Consider the following 16,536-nt stretch of genomic DNA (forward strand, 5'->3'; position numbering starts at 1 on the left):
ATCAACGCCGACAGTGCTCCACCAAGATCCAGCCGATCCCCGTCTCCGCAAGGTCGTAGGTCCCGTTCGCCTCTCGTTCACCGCTCTTCGTCCCCTTCTGCAACCGGTCGCTTCGCTTCGGGAAACTAGGCGGTGCAGCTCCCGGAGGTGAAGCTGCAACTCCGACCCGGCCCACAAATCCTCTATTGACCCTGCCTACATGTGGAAACCTGCTGGACATTGAAGTCGATGGCGTTCCTGTTAGATCTCTCGTTGATACAGGAGCGCAGCTTTCAGTTATGAGCGCTGCTCTCCGCCGCCGGCTCAAAAAGGTTCTGACCCCCGCCGTACCGTGCACCGTGCGAGTCGCCGATGGGAGTACGTCACCTGTCCTTGGAATGTGCACAGCACGTGTGACCATTGGGGGCCATTATACCGTTGTTCTATTTATCGTCCTTGAACACTGCCCACACGACCTAATTCTCGGCCTCGACTTCCTTTCGAAACACTCTGCCCAAATTGACTGCTCCGCAGGTGTTGTACAGTTGGACCTGCCGCTTCCTGCCGACGCAACCACTTGTGCTCCACACCGCTTATGTGCTGCTGAATTTGCAAGGCTGTCTCCACAGGCTGCTACAAATGTCCTGCTGACGCCCTGTCCTCCCGTACCTGATGGCGAGTACGTCCTGTCGCCGCTTACTGACGTGGTTTTGTCGCGTAATATTGCCCTACCGAGCACCTTAATTCGGATCCGCGAAAACTGCGCTCGCGTGCCCATCCTCAATTTTGGGTTCTCGTCACATGTTTTGCCACACGGTATCGCCATAGGGCATATCACTCCTTTGGAAGAATTTCAGATTTCTTTTTTGACCTCTGAATCCTTCCTCAGCACGAACGGACCTTTGTCATCCACTCCTTCGTACTCGACGCCTGCGGACGATGTTTCTAAGATGATCGCCCCCGACCTTCCTTCCGAGCAAACAACAGCTCTTCGTCATCTCCTGTCATCTTATCGGGACATCTTTGATTTGGACGACCGTCCACTTGGCCAGACATCTGTTGTCACGCATCGCATCAACACCGGTGACGCCAGCCCCATTCATAGGCGGCCATATCGTGTCTCGGCAACAGAAAGGGCCATCATACAGAAAGAAGTAGACAGGATGATGGACAAGGACATCATTGAACCCTCCAGTAGCCCGTGGGCATCACCGGTTGTCTTAGTAAAGAAAAAAGATAACTCGTGGCGCTTCTGCGTTGACTACCGTCACCTCAACCGGATAACAAAGAAGGATGTTTATCCCTTGCCTCGCATTGATGACGCTCTTGACTGCCTTCACGGATCCCAATACTTTTCATCAATTGACCTCCGCTCCGGCTATTGGCAGATTAGCGTCGATGAGATGGACCGCGAGAAAACCGCCTTTGTCACACCGGACGGTCTGTACCAATTTAAAGTCATGCCCTTTGGATTATGCAATGCGCCAGCTACATTCGAGCGCATGATGGACTCTCTCTTGCGCGGCTTGAAGTGGTCTACATGCCTGTGTTACCTCGACGATGTGATTGTGTTTTCGCCGAACTTTGAGAGCCACCTGCGGCGCCTCACAACCATACTCTCCGTGTTTCGCAGGGCTGGCCTTCAGCTAAACTCCTCCAAGTGCCATTTCGGTCGCCGTGAAATTAACATGCTTGGTCATCTCGTCAACGCCGCCGGAATCCAACCTGATCCACAGAAAGTTCACGCCGTGCGAAATTTTCCTGTACCTTGTTCAACGAACGATGTCCGTAGTTTTCTGGGCTTATGCTCTTATTTTCGGCGATTTGTGAAAAATTTTGCGGACATCGCTCACCCTCTCACTGACCTTCTTAAGAAAGACGCCTCTTTCTCTTGGGGACCGCTACAGGAGAAAGCCTTCTCTACCCTGATTGAGCGGCTTACCACTTCCCCGATTCTCTCCCACTTTGATCCTTCTGCGCCCACTGAAGTACGAACTGACGCGAGTGGTCATGGCATCGGCGCTGTCCTCGCTCAGCGTCAACAGGGCCAAGACCGTGTCATCGCTTACGCTAGCCGCCGCCTTTCCACGCCCGAGCGAAATTACTCCATTACTGAGAGAGAATGTCTCGCGCTCGTATGGGCGGTCGCGAAATTTCGCCCGTACCTTTTCGGTCGGAGCTTCTGCGTTGTCACCGACCATCACGCCCTCTGCTGGCTCTCCTCTTTGAAGGACCCAACTGGACGACTTGCACGTTGGGCATTGCGCCTACAAGAATATACATTTTCTATTATATATAAGTCAGGACGCCTGCATAAAGACGCTGACTGCCTGTCCCGCAATCCCGTGGATCAACCGGACGATACCGATGCAGACTCGGACATCAGTATTCTGTCCCTCTCCGGCTTCCTCCACATTGGCAACGAGCAGCGCAAGGATCCTGTTCTTCGAACACTTATGGACCGCCTAAGCTCCTCGCCCAATGACCCGTCCCTTCGGATGTTCACCTTGCGCGATGGAACTTTATACCGTCGTAGCGTTCGTCCTGACGGCCCGGAGCTCCTCCTAGTCGTCCCCAAGCACCTTCGACTCACCGTGCTCCAGCAACTTCATGACGCTCCTACTGCTGGACATCTGGGCGTCACTCGTACTTACGACCACTTGCGGCGCCGCTTCTTCTGGCCTGGCATTTATCGCTCTGTGCGCCGTTATGTCGCTTCTTGCGACCTGTGTCAGCGCCGGAAGACGCCTGCTATGCCTCCCGCTGGTTTGCTTCAACCCATTGATATACCTACAGAGCCCTTCTTCCGTGTGGGCCTCGACCTCCTTGGTCCGTTTCCAATTTCCATCAAAGGAAACAAATGGATTGCTGTAGCAACCGATTATGCCACTAGATATGCCATCGCACGAGCCCTGCCAACCAGCTGCGCTACAGATGTCGCCGACTTCTTACTAAAAGACGTCATCCTGCACCACGGCGCCCCTCGCCAGTTGCTGACGGATCGCGGCCGCTACTTTCTATCGAAGGTCGTTGATGATCTGCTCCGCTCCTGTTCTACAGAACATCGGATTGCTACCGCGTACCACCCTCAAACGAACGGCCTCACAGAGCGACTCAACCGCACACTCACTGAAATGCTCGCCATGTACGTCTCCAACGATCACCGCGACTGGGACGTCGCTTTACCATACGTCACTTTCGCATACAACTCGTCCCGTCACGACACTGCCGGATTTTCACCATTTTTCCTTTTGTACGGCCGCGACCCCACCTTGCCTTTTGACACGTTGCTACCTTCCGCAGTACAGTCACCCAGCACTGCTTACGCTCGCGAGGCTATTGACTTAGCCGCCCAGGCCCGAGATGTCGCCCGTCATCGCCTCACAGTCTCGCAAGCTTCTCAAAAGCGACGCTACGACCTTCGGCACCGAGACCACCATTTTTCACCTGGTTCCCTTGTCCTTCTCTGGACGCCTTCACGTCGTGTCGGCTTGTCGGAAAAATTACTGTCCCGTTTTTCTGGTCCGTACCAGATCTTACGCCAACTGTCCGACGTGACCTACGAGATCGCCCCACTCGGTCAGCCTTCCGTGCCTCCCAACTTAACCAGTGATGTTGTTCACGTCACCAGGCTCAAGCCCTATGTCCCCCCAATAAGTGAGGCTGTTTAACTTGCACCGGGACGGAGCTCCCCCACCGGGAGGGTGATGTTACGGTGAAGTGAAGGAAGACGTTGAGTTGGACTAGAGAAAGACGAAGTCTGGCGGTTGCCTGAACGCCATATCCATCATTTGTAAATATAAGTTATTTTACACTCGTGGGCCTGCTTTCTTCCCGCAACAATATTTTCACAACGCTCCTCACCTTTAGGCAGCATTCCATGTATTTCATTTGCTTCAAGTCTTCCGAAGTGATAGGTCGGGTCTGGTTGTCGCCAAATATGGTGTCCAGTTCTTGGTGCATGAGTTCCTGGTGCTCGGAGTACAAACCAATAAGATACAGAGCCCAGCTCATTCCCATGGCTGTCGTGTCATGACCCTTTAAATTCGTTGTACACAACATTTTGCATAACACAAACAAAAGATAACACAGCGCTGTAGCAAATATTACAAGTGGTATCAAAGGGTTTGTTTAATTAGAGAACTGCTTTTTCATCTCCACAGAACATAAAGCGGCGACATTAATTTCTCTTGGCAATCCCAGAAACAGTCGACGAATGACACAAGCCACCATACAGAGCTGAATTTCTTTTGTTACATCCTAAGCTACTCACCTTTGAGCGTCTTCCACCTCCCCCCCCCCCCCATCATTGTAGAGCATGTCAACTTTCCGCTCAGCTTCGTCAAGAGGAAGATATAGCTAGCGGCCAACTCCGTTCCTTCAAGTCAACGACATGCTAAAGCGCAGAAATGCTCTCATGCGATCAACGATGGAACGATTTCAATTAATTTTGTTGTATATGAGATAGGTGGAGTCTACCAAGTATATGTAACATAATTTTGATTTAGAATTTATTACATGATATCTCTTTTCTGAAACATTGCCGCAAATAAATGAGTTTCAAAATAAATGAACCATGAAATTTACAAATCCGTAACTCTGCACCAAACACAGATATCGTAGTTCTCTCAAGTGCATCTGTTAGAGCACCTAAAGTGGGCAGGTTGGACGTACGAGCTTAGAGCTTACGTGATGTTATTAGTAATATGTGCAAACGTTTCGAAAAAGTCCTTCTACCAAATTAGTCATATATTTGGGAGCGGTGTATGATGCATCAATTCCATTCTCTTTATATGTCCCAATTGGTACAGTTTACGAAATTGTGATATATTCATGTATCGCTGAGTTTCATAGTTAAAAATAAAGCGCTTGGGTATTGCTCACATATCACAATTTTGAAAAATGTTTTAAATAGGTAATTTAGATAACAAATCTGCTTGTTACAGTAAGTAGATTGCAATTTTTCTTTTAAATGCAAGAAACCTAATTTAATTTGGTGGAATTGTTGCCGAGGAAAACGCTTTCTTCGTTCCCATGTATTCAGACAGAAGACCCCGAGATAAAGCTTCCCCTTAATTGCTTGTTCATAGAAAAACATGACTAGCAGGAGTCGAGGCCAAATTAACGGTGTCGCTCATAACAGCGCACTCACGCTTTTTCCAACCCACCCCAAAAAGAGAAAAAAAAATTTCCAGGCCAAAGCTTCAATGTCCAGCCAAAATAAAATGACAGCAAAAGTTGTAAAATCAGCGCCACACTCTCCGCGCAATATGATGGCACAAGCTTGACTACATATTTCAGGACAACATTCATTTAGGCTAGATGGTGCAACGGTGCCAGCTAAGACGATCACAAGTGGGGAGAACGACACAGGACAAGCGCCAACTTCATCTATCTTTATTCACCGAAAAATCAGCAAATATAAGGAAAATTACAGAGATGCGCACAATGACCATAATGCATCATCTGCCAAACCGTTCTACATAGGACATTTCGCTTTTGAAGAGGGTCACGGAAGTATCACTAAAACAGTGAGGAAAAAAAAAACTGTGCTAGTGATACTTCCGTGACCCTCTTCAAAAGCGAACTGTCCTATCTAGAACGGTTTGGCAGATGATGCATTATAATCATTGTGCGCATGTCTGTGATTTTCCTTATATTTGCCGATTTTTCGGTGAATAGAGACAGATGAAGTTGGCGCTTGCCCTTTGTCGTTCCCCTTCTTGTGATCGTCTCAGTTGGCGCCGTTCCTTCCTAATTCGACTACATATATCGCCATATTGGACATTTACGTCGATATGGGCTTCTTGGACGCTTTGATACCATGTACAGTGATCTCATGCTTGTACACGATGCCGTGAACAAAGAACTCTCATGTTTGTGCTTCTGCACAAACATGAGAGTTCTGGGCTACCGGATGCGAGGGACGGCAATAATTTGCTCGCGGCACTCCTTTCTTACCGCCGCAAGTTGTCTTATCAAGGTCAAAGATAACCTTTGCTGCTGCTGCCGCACGGATTTTCAAGCCACTCAGAAGAGTGCAGAATGGTGCTGCAACCAAACAAAAGTATAAAATAACAGTTGACCTTCGGTATGCTTGTTCAAGGCAAAAAATCTATGGGCTCTTAGCTGAGCTAAACTGCGATATTCGAAAGCCTATCTATGAGTGCCTCTTAGGCACGTACCCAGGATTTCTTTCTGCGGGGGGGGGACAACCCAAGATAACTTGTCTATGCAAATGAGGGCGGTATCTTTACTAGCACAAATATCAATAATGCCTACCATTCGCCTTAAAATCGCGTAAACCCGCAAAAGAGAAATGAAATAAGGTGTATCTTACAGGTACGCCTGTGCGGTACATCTCTCCTTTACTTGGCAAACAAAGAACTACGTCAAATGGACTAGCGCAGGGAAGAAGCACAGGAAGAACACTGCCAAGAACAAGTAAAGAAGCGAAAGTGTAAAACAAAGATTGCTTTAGTAGAATAGAACTAAAAAAAACAGCAGTTGGCAACAAAGGCACAGAGACCGCGTCGAGTTCTGTTACTACGCCAGGCAATCGCATAAGCACACAAAATCGTCGTCATGCGGCCTTTTCAAAATGGCGTTGTACTTGATACCTCCGGATCATCTGCTATTCTTAAAGAGTCTTTTCATCGGCGAAAGCAAGGATGTGTGCAACAGACATGGCCAAAATCTATGGAGTCTAAGCATTTTACTCTTCAAAAGTCTGCGGTGAAGTTCACTTCACTGGTGAACTCCTTTTACTCATGAAACATCACTGCCAACTGAAGAGAAACTTCCCTAGAAATAGTTGTAGCGAAGCGAGCATGTTTTTTCGGTTCAGTAAAGAATTAGGCATTCGCCATTCCACTATAATAGGCGAGAGGAAAGGCATGAAATTACGTGCTAATAATTTTATTTTTGTAGTTAGCCCCTTATTTGGGTAACAGAAAAAGTTTGAAGTACGAATTGTTTGCACCGTCGCGGAGGAACAGTCCCTCGCGGTTATGAGGGCGTGGGCGGGGCTTCATTGCAGTCTTAAGTTGTATGGGATTATAGTAGCGTTTTTTAAATTAGCTCTGGAAGAATTATTTTAATTCTGGCTCTTACAAGTTAAGTGCCACAACCGACTCGTATTGTTATTTGAGAAGTTACGTAAAGATGCGTGGACGCCAGTCGCATACAATCGCGTATGGCGCAAGAAGCTACGATTCTACACGTAGTGCGCCCACCGCAGAAGGTTGAAAAAACACCTCGAAGGCGACTCGAATGATAACTGTAGAGGCGTCATTCAGGGGTCGAATCTTCTAACGGTTCGGTTGGGGAACCGTTCATTCGGCCTCACCTGATTGGCCTAAAGTTTGGTTACGTCACAGGTTGTCAGATGCAGCGGGGCGGTATCGCAATTAATAAATACATGACGCATCTGTCAATCATGTTCAAAGCGAACGGGGTGCAAGCGGCGAAGGGGTAGTCCGCTTTGGGTTCCGTTGCTGTAGCTTGGCTGTTGGCTTGCAACCCTGGCCGCGCGCGCCAGTCGCGCGACCACGGAGACACGCGGCGTCGCACGCGCGCGCGTTGGTTGCTTTGGAAGATATATTACATGCTTTCGTTGTCTGCTTGGCGTTGCTCTTTCGGTGTCGACCACGGCTGGAAGTGTGATACGCGTTCGAATAACTCACGGATAATGAGTTGCACCGCCCTTGCCGGCTTTCTAAGTAGACCTTTTGCAGGCTACGCTATCAAATGGAGGAGACTCGGGTGTAAGCGTACCAGTGGTCATTCCGCGCAGAGGAAGGAATATTGCGCGCTGCTGTTCATCGCCACGGCCTGCAGCTCCCAGAGGTCGGTCGGACGCGAAGTATTAATCGAAATGGCCTAGATCTCCGCGGTCGACATTGTCCGCAAAGTCGCTCTCGCAATTACTGTGTTGGCAGGTAGAAGGGCTGGGTCAGCTTTCCCGTGACCTCCGCTTCAAAGTCAATGCCAAGGAGATACTTGCATGATGAGATCGAATTCCCAGTGCTATCGCCAGCGTGAATATCTAGCAGATCGCCGTTCAGCAATCAGAAGGGTTCAACCTAGGCTGGTTCATCGCTTCCTTCGTTCGGCGGATAAAACAATACAGTCAGGATGGGAAGATATTCTGGAGATCTCTTATTTGGCTACCATTTTTTCTTCAGTTCGGGAGCGCCACACTTCGTTCCTGAATTTCACGGCACAGCGAGCACCGTCAACACCGCACTCTTCGATTTTACCTCGCGCAGGAAACGCAGGGCCCGTATATCGTATAGTTCTATTTAAAGTTCCACTGCTTCTATCACGCGACGCGCCGTGGTGCAGATCGCCGGGATAGCGGCAGCGCGGCGGCGAGCGAGTCATGTCCGAGCCGATGACGAAGGGCGAAAAAAGAAGGAAAATTGATATAGTCAGCTAGTAAAGGTGTCGCTAAGAACCAGTTCACGGTTTTGTCGTGCTCGCTACTTAAGAAGTGCTGGCAGTGCGTTCCTGTTGCGTGCATCGTGTGAGCTCCTGGTAGCAGACGACATAGCGCAGCGCTCTGCCAACTCATTTACGCTTGCAATACCACCTGTCGGCTGAGAATGAAAAAGAATGACATTAATAAATTATTTGTGCATTGCGTAAACGCCCGGCACCACACGTTTATACTTCAGAACTAGGCGTATATTATTTAATTTATATTTTACCTTTATTTAGCAAGCAGAAACATTCTGCAATTCCTCGATTAGCTCGTGATATGACGTACACTTCAGAGGTGGCACCATTTCATCTATCGGTCGCGTCCTCCCCTTCTTGCACCACCGGCTTTGGAAGGAAGGAAGGAAATCAACTTTATTCAGGTCCTGCAGGCCACGAGAGTGTTGGGCTCTCATGGAGTGGGCGTCTCCCACGACGGAACCGGGAGGTTGGGAGTGGCACATCTAGTGGCGTAAGCGGCGAAGCAAACGGTTCGTAGTCCGAACCATTATAAGATTCCGCTCCAGAACACACGGAAATTTCCTCCACTTCCGGCGGCGTTTTCTCTACTTCTTTTTTTAAAATAAAAAGATGTTGATCCATAAATATTTTCATAAACAACGGTTAAATGTGTTAATTTTCGGTTTTACATCCTGTTTGGCTGTTGCCTTGTCTCTCTGCCTTAGTAGATCGCTTAATTTCTCGAATCCTTGCGACTCCTGTTTCCAGTTAGCAATTTTGCACGGAAAGAGCTGTACAGTTAGGGAAAAACCGGAGGAGTTAGCGGGTGGCAGTGACATTGCCTATGAGTTTAAGGGTTATTGCAGGGTTTGATGCTGGACGCTGTCTCGCATCATTTTTTTCCCACCTTATCTAACCCTCTTCGCGGGTATATGGTTCCGAGGATCTGTCAGCGTCGCGGCGAGCCGTCACTCGAGGAAATAATTAAACAAAAAGAAGTGTTAAACGCAATTGGCATTTTCTCTGGCCGGAACTCGTTCCACGTGCATACAGACCAGCTCACCACGAATTGAATCGCTTTCCTAGTACATGGATCAGTCCAAACGAAGAAGATTGAAGTAACGAAGCAACAACGATGCGCGTGACCGTTGAATAGACGGTGACAACTGAATGCATCTCGAGTTAATCGCGCGGGCGCCGAATTAATGACGAAACTGGCCTTCACATGCCAGGAGACTCCAATAACTGCCTCCATCCAAAAGGAACGAAAAAGGCAGCAAAATGTTGACCACCGAATAGCTGTCACCTCAACATTGATTTGGCGGCGCTTCAGGAATGTGTGTGAGAATTGGTGGCGTGGGCGAGAAGGGGGGGTATGCGTCTTGATTTCGGGGGGGGGGGGGGGGGCAACCTGTGACCCTCCCTTGTGGACGTGCCAGCTGCCTCTGTTGCTTCTGTCTGAACTGTTCTGCGAACGGACGCCGCCATGGCAGCTTGCATGGGATGCAATCACAGCCATATAGCTGGAAGATTTGTCGCCAATGTGCGCGCACCCCCCCGCACATGTCCGCGCTTTCCCACACGCCCACTCGCACAGCGCTACTTGCATGGCGCCTCCACTTTGCTCCCGTGGCCGGTGGCGCCTCCTCTCCTTGCTCCCCTCGCCAGTGATCACCGCTTTCTTGCGTCCACCACGGACTGCTCCCCGGACACTTATGAGGCACTAAAGGCTTACGCATTAAAACAAAGCCGCACTAAGATGTCAAAAATTATGTAACGCTTACTTGACCGATCATAATTTGCTCCTAACGTCCAGAGGTGAGAACCGTTAGAGTAGAACCCGAGAGCGCCAGACTGACAGCGCTGTCTGCGCCGACTGCTGATAACCAGCATTGCTATCGGTGAGGGCACAGAGTTCTCGGCATTAGGCCTGCTGCCCACAGCACGCGTGAGAACCACGACTTCTATCGTTCACATTACGGACGCAGCCCGCTTGCTCATTTATATATATATATATATATATATATATATATATATATATATATATATATATATATATATATATATATATACATACATTGCGTGCTTGCTTAATTTTGGAGGGGTAACTGCACGTCTGGTGTGCAGGCTACAAAACATATTAAACAAGCTTCCATCTATGTCTTACGCCCGTAATGTAATATCGCGGTTTTGGCATGCGCTGGTATGATCACAGCTCTAAACCCCATCAGCGACAAGTACAGCAGACAGTGCGCAATACTACATTCCTGGACGTGCAGTCCCGTCATGAAAATGCTTTGCGCTCTATGCCTTTATACCAGGGCAGAGAATATAATGCAATTATCCCCCCCCCCCCTCCACCCTATCCTCCCAACCCTCCATAAGAAGGAAAAGAAGCAGCCCTGAACTGGCCACACACCACCCTTCCCTTCAATAAATATGTATTGTAATTTTTTTTCCAGCGCATGATGTCGCCATCGACCGGTGTATATAAATAAGTACAAGCCGCGAATGGTTGTGCAAGCCGTGCATTACGAGCTGCTAGTAAAATGTATCAGCTGTACCGTGCTGCGTTCAGTAATATGGCTAAAATTTTGAAGACCTTTCTGAATGGCACAGAAGATGGCAGCGAGCTCATGATGGTACTAATTCGAAATCGCCTTGCGAATTACGATGTATGAGGATATGTACTGTACCTCAAACATAAAAGTATCCACTTCTTCTCGAACATCTTCTTCGGTAAAATTTTCAGGGTCCTTGATGTGTTCTCGGAGGAGGATGTCGAGGAATGGTTTCCTGGTCTTTCCTTTCACGCCGTAGATGTCACTTTCCAGAGATGTTTCCTCGAGAGACTCTTGTAGCTCGGGACACGACAAAAGCTCTTCCTTTCGCTCACGGATAACCTGCAAAATTACACCGGGCGGATGTGGTACTACAAACTCATTGCATAACTAAAGCCATTCGGATGACAGGCAATAGAAACAGAGGGCTACATAACAAGTAATAAGGACAAATTAAAGTTGGACAAGAAGAATAGTAATAAGGACAAGTTAGTCTATGTTTAAGGTGAAAATGCTGCTTCGCATGCATGCCTTCATGCTCCTTTTTAATAATGATCTTCAACGAGCTCTTTGAAGCTCTCATGAGCAGCAGCTTTCTACGTTATGTCACTACGCGACAAAGGAACAATGGAACGAAGGCCTTTCTACCATCAATTACCACAGTTTCGAACCAGCCGATTGCATCCTATTTCCGTAAAGTTCCTAATCTCATCATACCACCTAATTTCATGTCATCTTCGACTGTATTACCCAACCCATTGGGACGCTTTGCATTGCTATAAAACATCGTAGCTACCAGTAAAGTAGTCAGCCTTTGTGTGCTCTCTTTTGCATTACTTTCTGCTCGATACACTTCGTGCTTTCGCGCAGAATCTTACCTACGAAGACAAGTTACATCTACCAGAAATTAATATTTCTTTGGGAATTGTAAGCTTCATAGCTGCAACACGTTTGTAGCGGTAGACAGTACGTGTTGAGCCTGTGCGCATGAACCTATGATGTGTGTTCTGTTAATGAGCTTGTGTGTGTGTGCAACTAATGTTTAGTAAAAAAAAATGAAGACCCATGAATGAATAAGAAAGCACTCCCATGTCTGATCGTTCATGTAAGTAGGCCAAATTCTCTTATCGCCATGACTTTGTAGCTTTATGTATGGCTGATCACATATCGAATACTTGTGCCGCACGAGTGCAAAGATCACCGCTATAAAGAAGTTGAAATGTTCTATTAGAAATAATAAAATCCCCTCAACTGTCACATTCTCTTTACCGAAGGCTTCCCATATATGAAATACACGCTACTGGTCTGAATTTTGCAGCGCAGATGTTTAATTATTTCGCATATGGCACTTGGCCACTTTTTGGGTATTCAACGCCACCAACTATAATCAGCAATGTGACCACGAAAGAACGGCGCCGCGTTAGACATTGTCAAAAAGCACAGACGCCCGCGGAAGAGATGAAGGAACTGGAGCAGTCGCCTACAATGAAGTGCCGTAATGGGATTTGTGCATTCATTGTGGACTAAGACTTTTTTTATATTTTTAGTGCTTAGTCCCAGTGAAATACTTGGCAGAGGAAGTTGCAGTTTACGCCTCAGCAAGCGATGGCGTATGCAGATGCGCAACGTGAGAGGCCATTCAATATTGAAATGCCGCTACGAGACACCTATGAAGTTTCTTGTGTTGCCACGTGTTGCTTCTTGAGCAGTCCTGTTCCTGGCACGAACACACATCAGGCATTCCTTTTTAAAATTTTTTTGTCAGATAGGGCAGCAAGTAATTACGAAAGAGCGTTGCATAACTTCAGAAGAAAGTCACTTATATTTAATAAGTGAGATTGCGAGCTCCAGCATAGCTGAACTGCAACCGCATGCAAATGTGTATCCACGATAGTGAATTGATATTTACAGTGCGTATTGACAGAAAAGATAGTGCGTGTGGAAACGTAGTAATACCCCCTCTAGGTGGCAATTAATTCGGCCCATTGAAAATTATTGTCAGCCCACTTCTTACACATTCAGAATCACCAAAGCGCGCAACTGCGAAGGGATTAAGCATTTTCAATTCTTCAGTGAGTTTTATCAAGTTTCCGGAATGTGTACCCCATGCGAGGACCTTTGCAGCACTTTCCAATATGAGAGCGTCAACATGTAATTTCAGTATACTTGTTAGTCGCCTACGTAGCTTTTTCGAGAATATGTTTGACTTAAAACCGAACGAAAAACAATGAAAGAAGTGAACCGGTTACACGGATACATACTAACACGGTGAGCAGACGCTAGGCCAAATACCTCACTAGCTTTACTTTGGTCATATTGTTTTAAGTTGTACCGCTTTTAATTATAAATATATTAGGCAATGCTTTCGTTCTTGAAGAACTATCAATTGGCGTGCACAACTGTGCACACAGCACCTGAAGAGGATATGAATGCGCGTTGAACCCCTTATTATTATTATTATTATTATTATTACTATTATTGATTTGAACACGTATATACATATATACAAAGAGGGAAAAAAGGAAAAAAGCTGCCACTGAAAGAGACGGTACTCTTCACGACGGAAGGAAGAGAAACATATAAATTGCAAATAAGAAGGAAAGAGAAAATAATGGAGCAGCACGAGCAACACAGATCATGCAAGGGCACCATACACAGACGCTCGATGAAAACTACGCGCATCCACAACAAAGAACCAGCCTTGCCAGCAGTGGGAAAAAGGAGCCAAAGTTCCAAACGGAAGGCGTGGGCTCTTACGTATTTGCACAGGGCGATCTGCAGTGACCTACCGTCGTCACCGAATGAACGGCGATAATGCGAGCACCTGACCTTTCTCATGCATTGCGACCTCATGGGACAAGTGTACTTGCAGTTGCAGTGAAACGAATGAGAATCACAAATTCAGCCTCGAAATTATCGCGTTCATTTCACCAAGAGTGAAATATTTGGCTTGAATCAATTATGTGCCAGGAAAGTATTCAACGCCTGGCTCTGCGGATATGGCGTTTCATTCGATGAGCAGCGAAGGTGTTAGCAGGACAACAGTCTTAATGGAAACGATGTTACGTCAACACACATTCAAACGCATTAACAAGAGCGACAATATCACGCGGATTGTTACCTTGAGAGTAAATTGATGAAGGTCTCCAATTTTCTGATGGAACAGCCTACCAGGCTTTGAAAGACGGAATATCGCGTCTATCCAGTATAACGGTGACTCTATGCGCCGTGTGAAGCTGTGACCAAGCCTGTGCACGTGAAAGAAATACAGAGCTTTGTAAAGTCCACATGTATTTTTTTTTCGGAAGTTCAGCATGAGAGCGTAACTAAAATGTACACGACACAGTTTGATTAGCGATTCAAAACACTTACACTTGGATGGCTTGAACATAATCCGAATGCTGGTTGCTTTGAGCATTGATCGTGTAGCCCATTATAGTATCTGAAAATGAAAATTTTCATTTTCATAGCCATATAAAAAATGCCTGATGTCATGACTACTGTGAAACGTGAGAGCATGTGGCGTGTATAGATGCACTCATACGCATCAGCCTTGCACCAAAATAACCTTCGCTGTCAATAGGACGCACGACAACAACACTGTGGTATTATCGTGCACTTAATCTAGCACCTCTCGGCGTCAGATAATTAGGTAAGTAATGTGTATATCAGCAAATGCTAATCGTGGCTTTCTACTTGTCGCATTTATGTTAAGTACTGGTCAACTGTACAATTTACTTTCCCGAAAATATTGATGCGGATAAATTCTCCCTGACTCATTTCATTCGTGGGAGCATAGTGCATCGAGTGGCCAGTCGCGCGCCATTTTCCGTGTATTCGTGGTCTTTAGTTCTCGAGTTTAACAACTTCGAATTTAATAATTCTCATTATGTACAAATTAGTGGAACATCGATGGGAACTAAAATAGGCCCTAACATATGCAAACGTCTTCATGGGAATGCTAGAAGACGCGTTCCTAAATAGTGTACGACTAAAACCTATCTACTTTAAACGCTATATCGACGATATATTTTGTATTTGGACGCATAGTGAAACAGAACTCCTAAACTTCATTGCGGGATTCAACCAGGCACACCCCGCTATCAAATTCACACATCATTACTCACCGTCATCTGTAGACTTCCTTGACGTCATGATTACTATTGTCGATGGACGCCTAATCACAAAACTCTACAAAAAGCCAACTGATAATCATCAATTTCTTCATTTTGAAAGCAGCCATGTGCGTCATTGCAAGACAGCGATTCCATATAGCCAGGCACAGCGCTTTAAGCGCAAATGTTCCGAAGAAGACGATTTTAATTCTTGTTGCCAGGAGCTCAAAAAGAAACTTCTCAACCGTAAATATCCAGAGAAGATGATCGATGACGCGATACACCGAGCGGCACGATATGACCGGGTGGACTTTCTTAAAGGCAGAAACAAGCCCAGTGGCTCCCAGTCGGCTAATTTGACACTCACACATTCCGCATCTAACCCTAAGGTCTCAGGAGTACTCCGCAAACACTATAACATTATCACCCAAAGCGACAGGTTAAAAGCCATTTTTCCTGAGCCACCTCGGGTCGTGTATAGACGTTCGAAAAACATAGGTGACATACTAACGTCTTCAAAGATCGCCACTTCTAACCCGACCGGTTGCAGCCGTTGCAATTAATCACGTTGCAAAGTCTGCGCTCAAATAACGCCTACATTGACTGCCACCAGCAGAGCCAGCCAATTTATGTTCACTATTAAAGGCAGTTTCAACTGTGATTCATATAACGTAGTGTACTTGCTCGAGTGCGGCACTTGCCGCATGCAATACATAGGCCAGACTGAAACATCTTTCAGGATCCGTTTTAACAACCACAGGTCGCATGCCAAATCGCAACGAAATCTACCACTCTCTAAACATGTAAACATGCCGGGCCACTCATTTAATCATCTCAAAGTAACAATACTCGAATCTGGATTCCGCACCAACCATGACCGCGAGCTTCGCGAATCTTACCTGATTCACAAATTTAACGCTGTCTCGTCCGGAATAAATGAAAACAAAGGAAAACTAACCTGTCTAACTTTAGACTGAGCACAAATATATACCTCCCACACAGTGCACACACATGATTTCAGCGCTTTTTTCTGTCTTTTTTACATGTGGCTTTTTTGACATATTTCGCTGTTGCTCAAAGTTGTACGCTTAACATCTCAATTTTTAGATAATTCGAGGTTGCATTTAAGATGCCATGTGCTAAACATCATGCCTTTGTATCTGCATGTATAAGTCATTTTGCTTTCACTACACATAATCATGGTAACCGCTGGCACTTACTTTAGAGTCATGTTTGTATGTATTGTATCGTGAACACATCTGCATTTCATTTTTCGTATATTCCAAAATGCGTGTCATTGATAATCATTTATAATGCGCTATGATAATGATTTATGATGCGCAGTGTATGGTCTGGTCAGTGCAGATAGCGCGCCCTCTGCTCGTGATACGGTGCCTTTAAAGCTGTGTGTGTGTTGTACATGCGTTACTGTACTCTGA

The 16,536-nt window shown here is 46.5% G+C and overlaps 1 protein-coding gene across 2 annotated transcripts in view; it reads right to left on the reverse strand.

Moving 5' to 3' along the window:
- LOC135902107 (cytochrome P450 4c3-like) overlaps window positions 1–16,536 on the reverse strand; it is an 81,077-nt gene that overhangs the window by 41,472 nt on the left and 23,069 nt on the right. Inside the window, exons 5-8 of one of the 2 annotated variants that reach the window (XM_065432016.1) lie at window positions 14,355–14,424; window positions 14,104–14,230; window positions 11,118–11,324; window positions 3,844–4,017 (exon numbers count right to left, since the gene is read on the reverse strand). In XM_065432016.1, the coding sequence (XP_065288088.1) occupies window positions 3,844–4,017; window positions 11,118–11,324; window positions 14,104–14,230; window positions 14,355–14,424 (578 nt within the window). The remainder of the gene's footprint in view (window positions 1–3,843; window positions 4,018–11,117; window positions 11,325–14,103; window positions 14,231–14,354; window positions 14,425–16,536) is intronic. The other variant, XM_065432017.1, reaches the window with a different exon arrangement.

The sequence above is a fragment of the Dermacentor albipictus genome, chromosome 3 (genome assembly GCF_038994185.2).
Source record: "Dermacentor albipictus isolate Rhodes 1998 colony chromosome 3, USDA_Dalb.pri_finalv2, whole genome shotgun sequence".
Lineage (NCBI taxonomy): Eukaryota > Metazoa > Arthropoda > Arachnida > Ixodida > Ixodidae > Dermacentor > Dermacentor albipictus.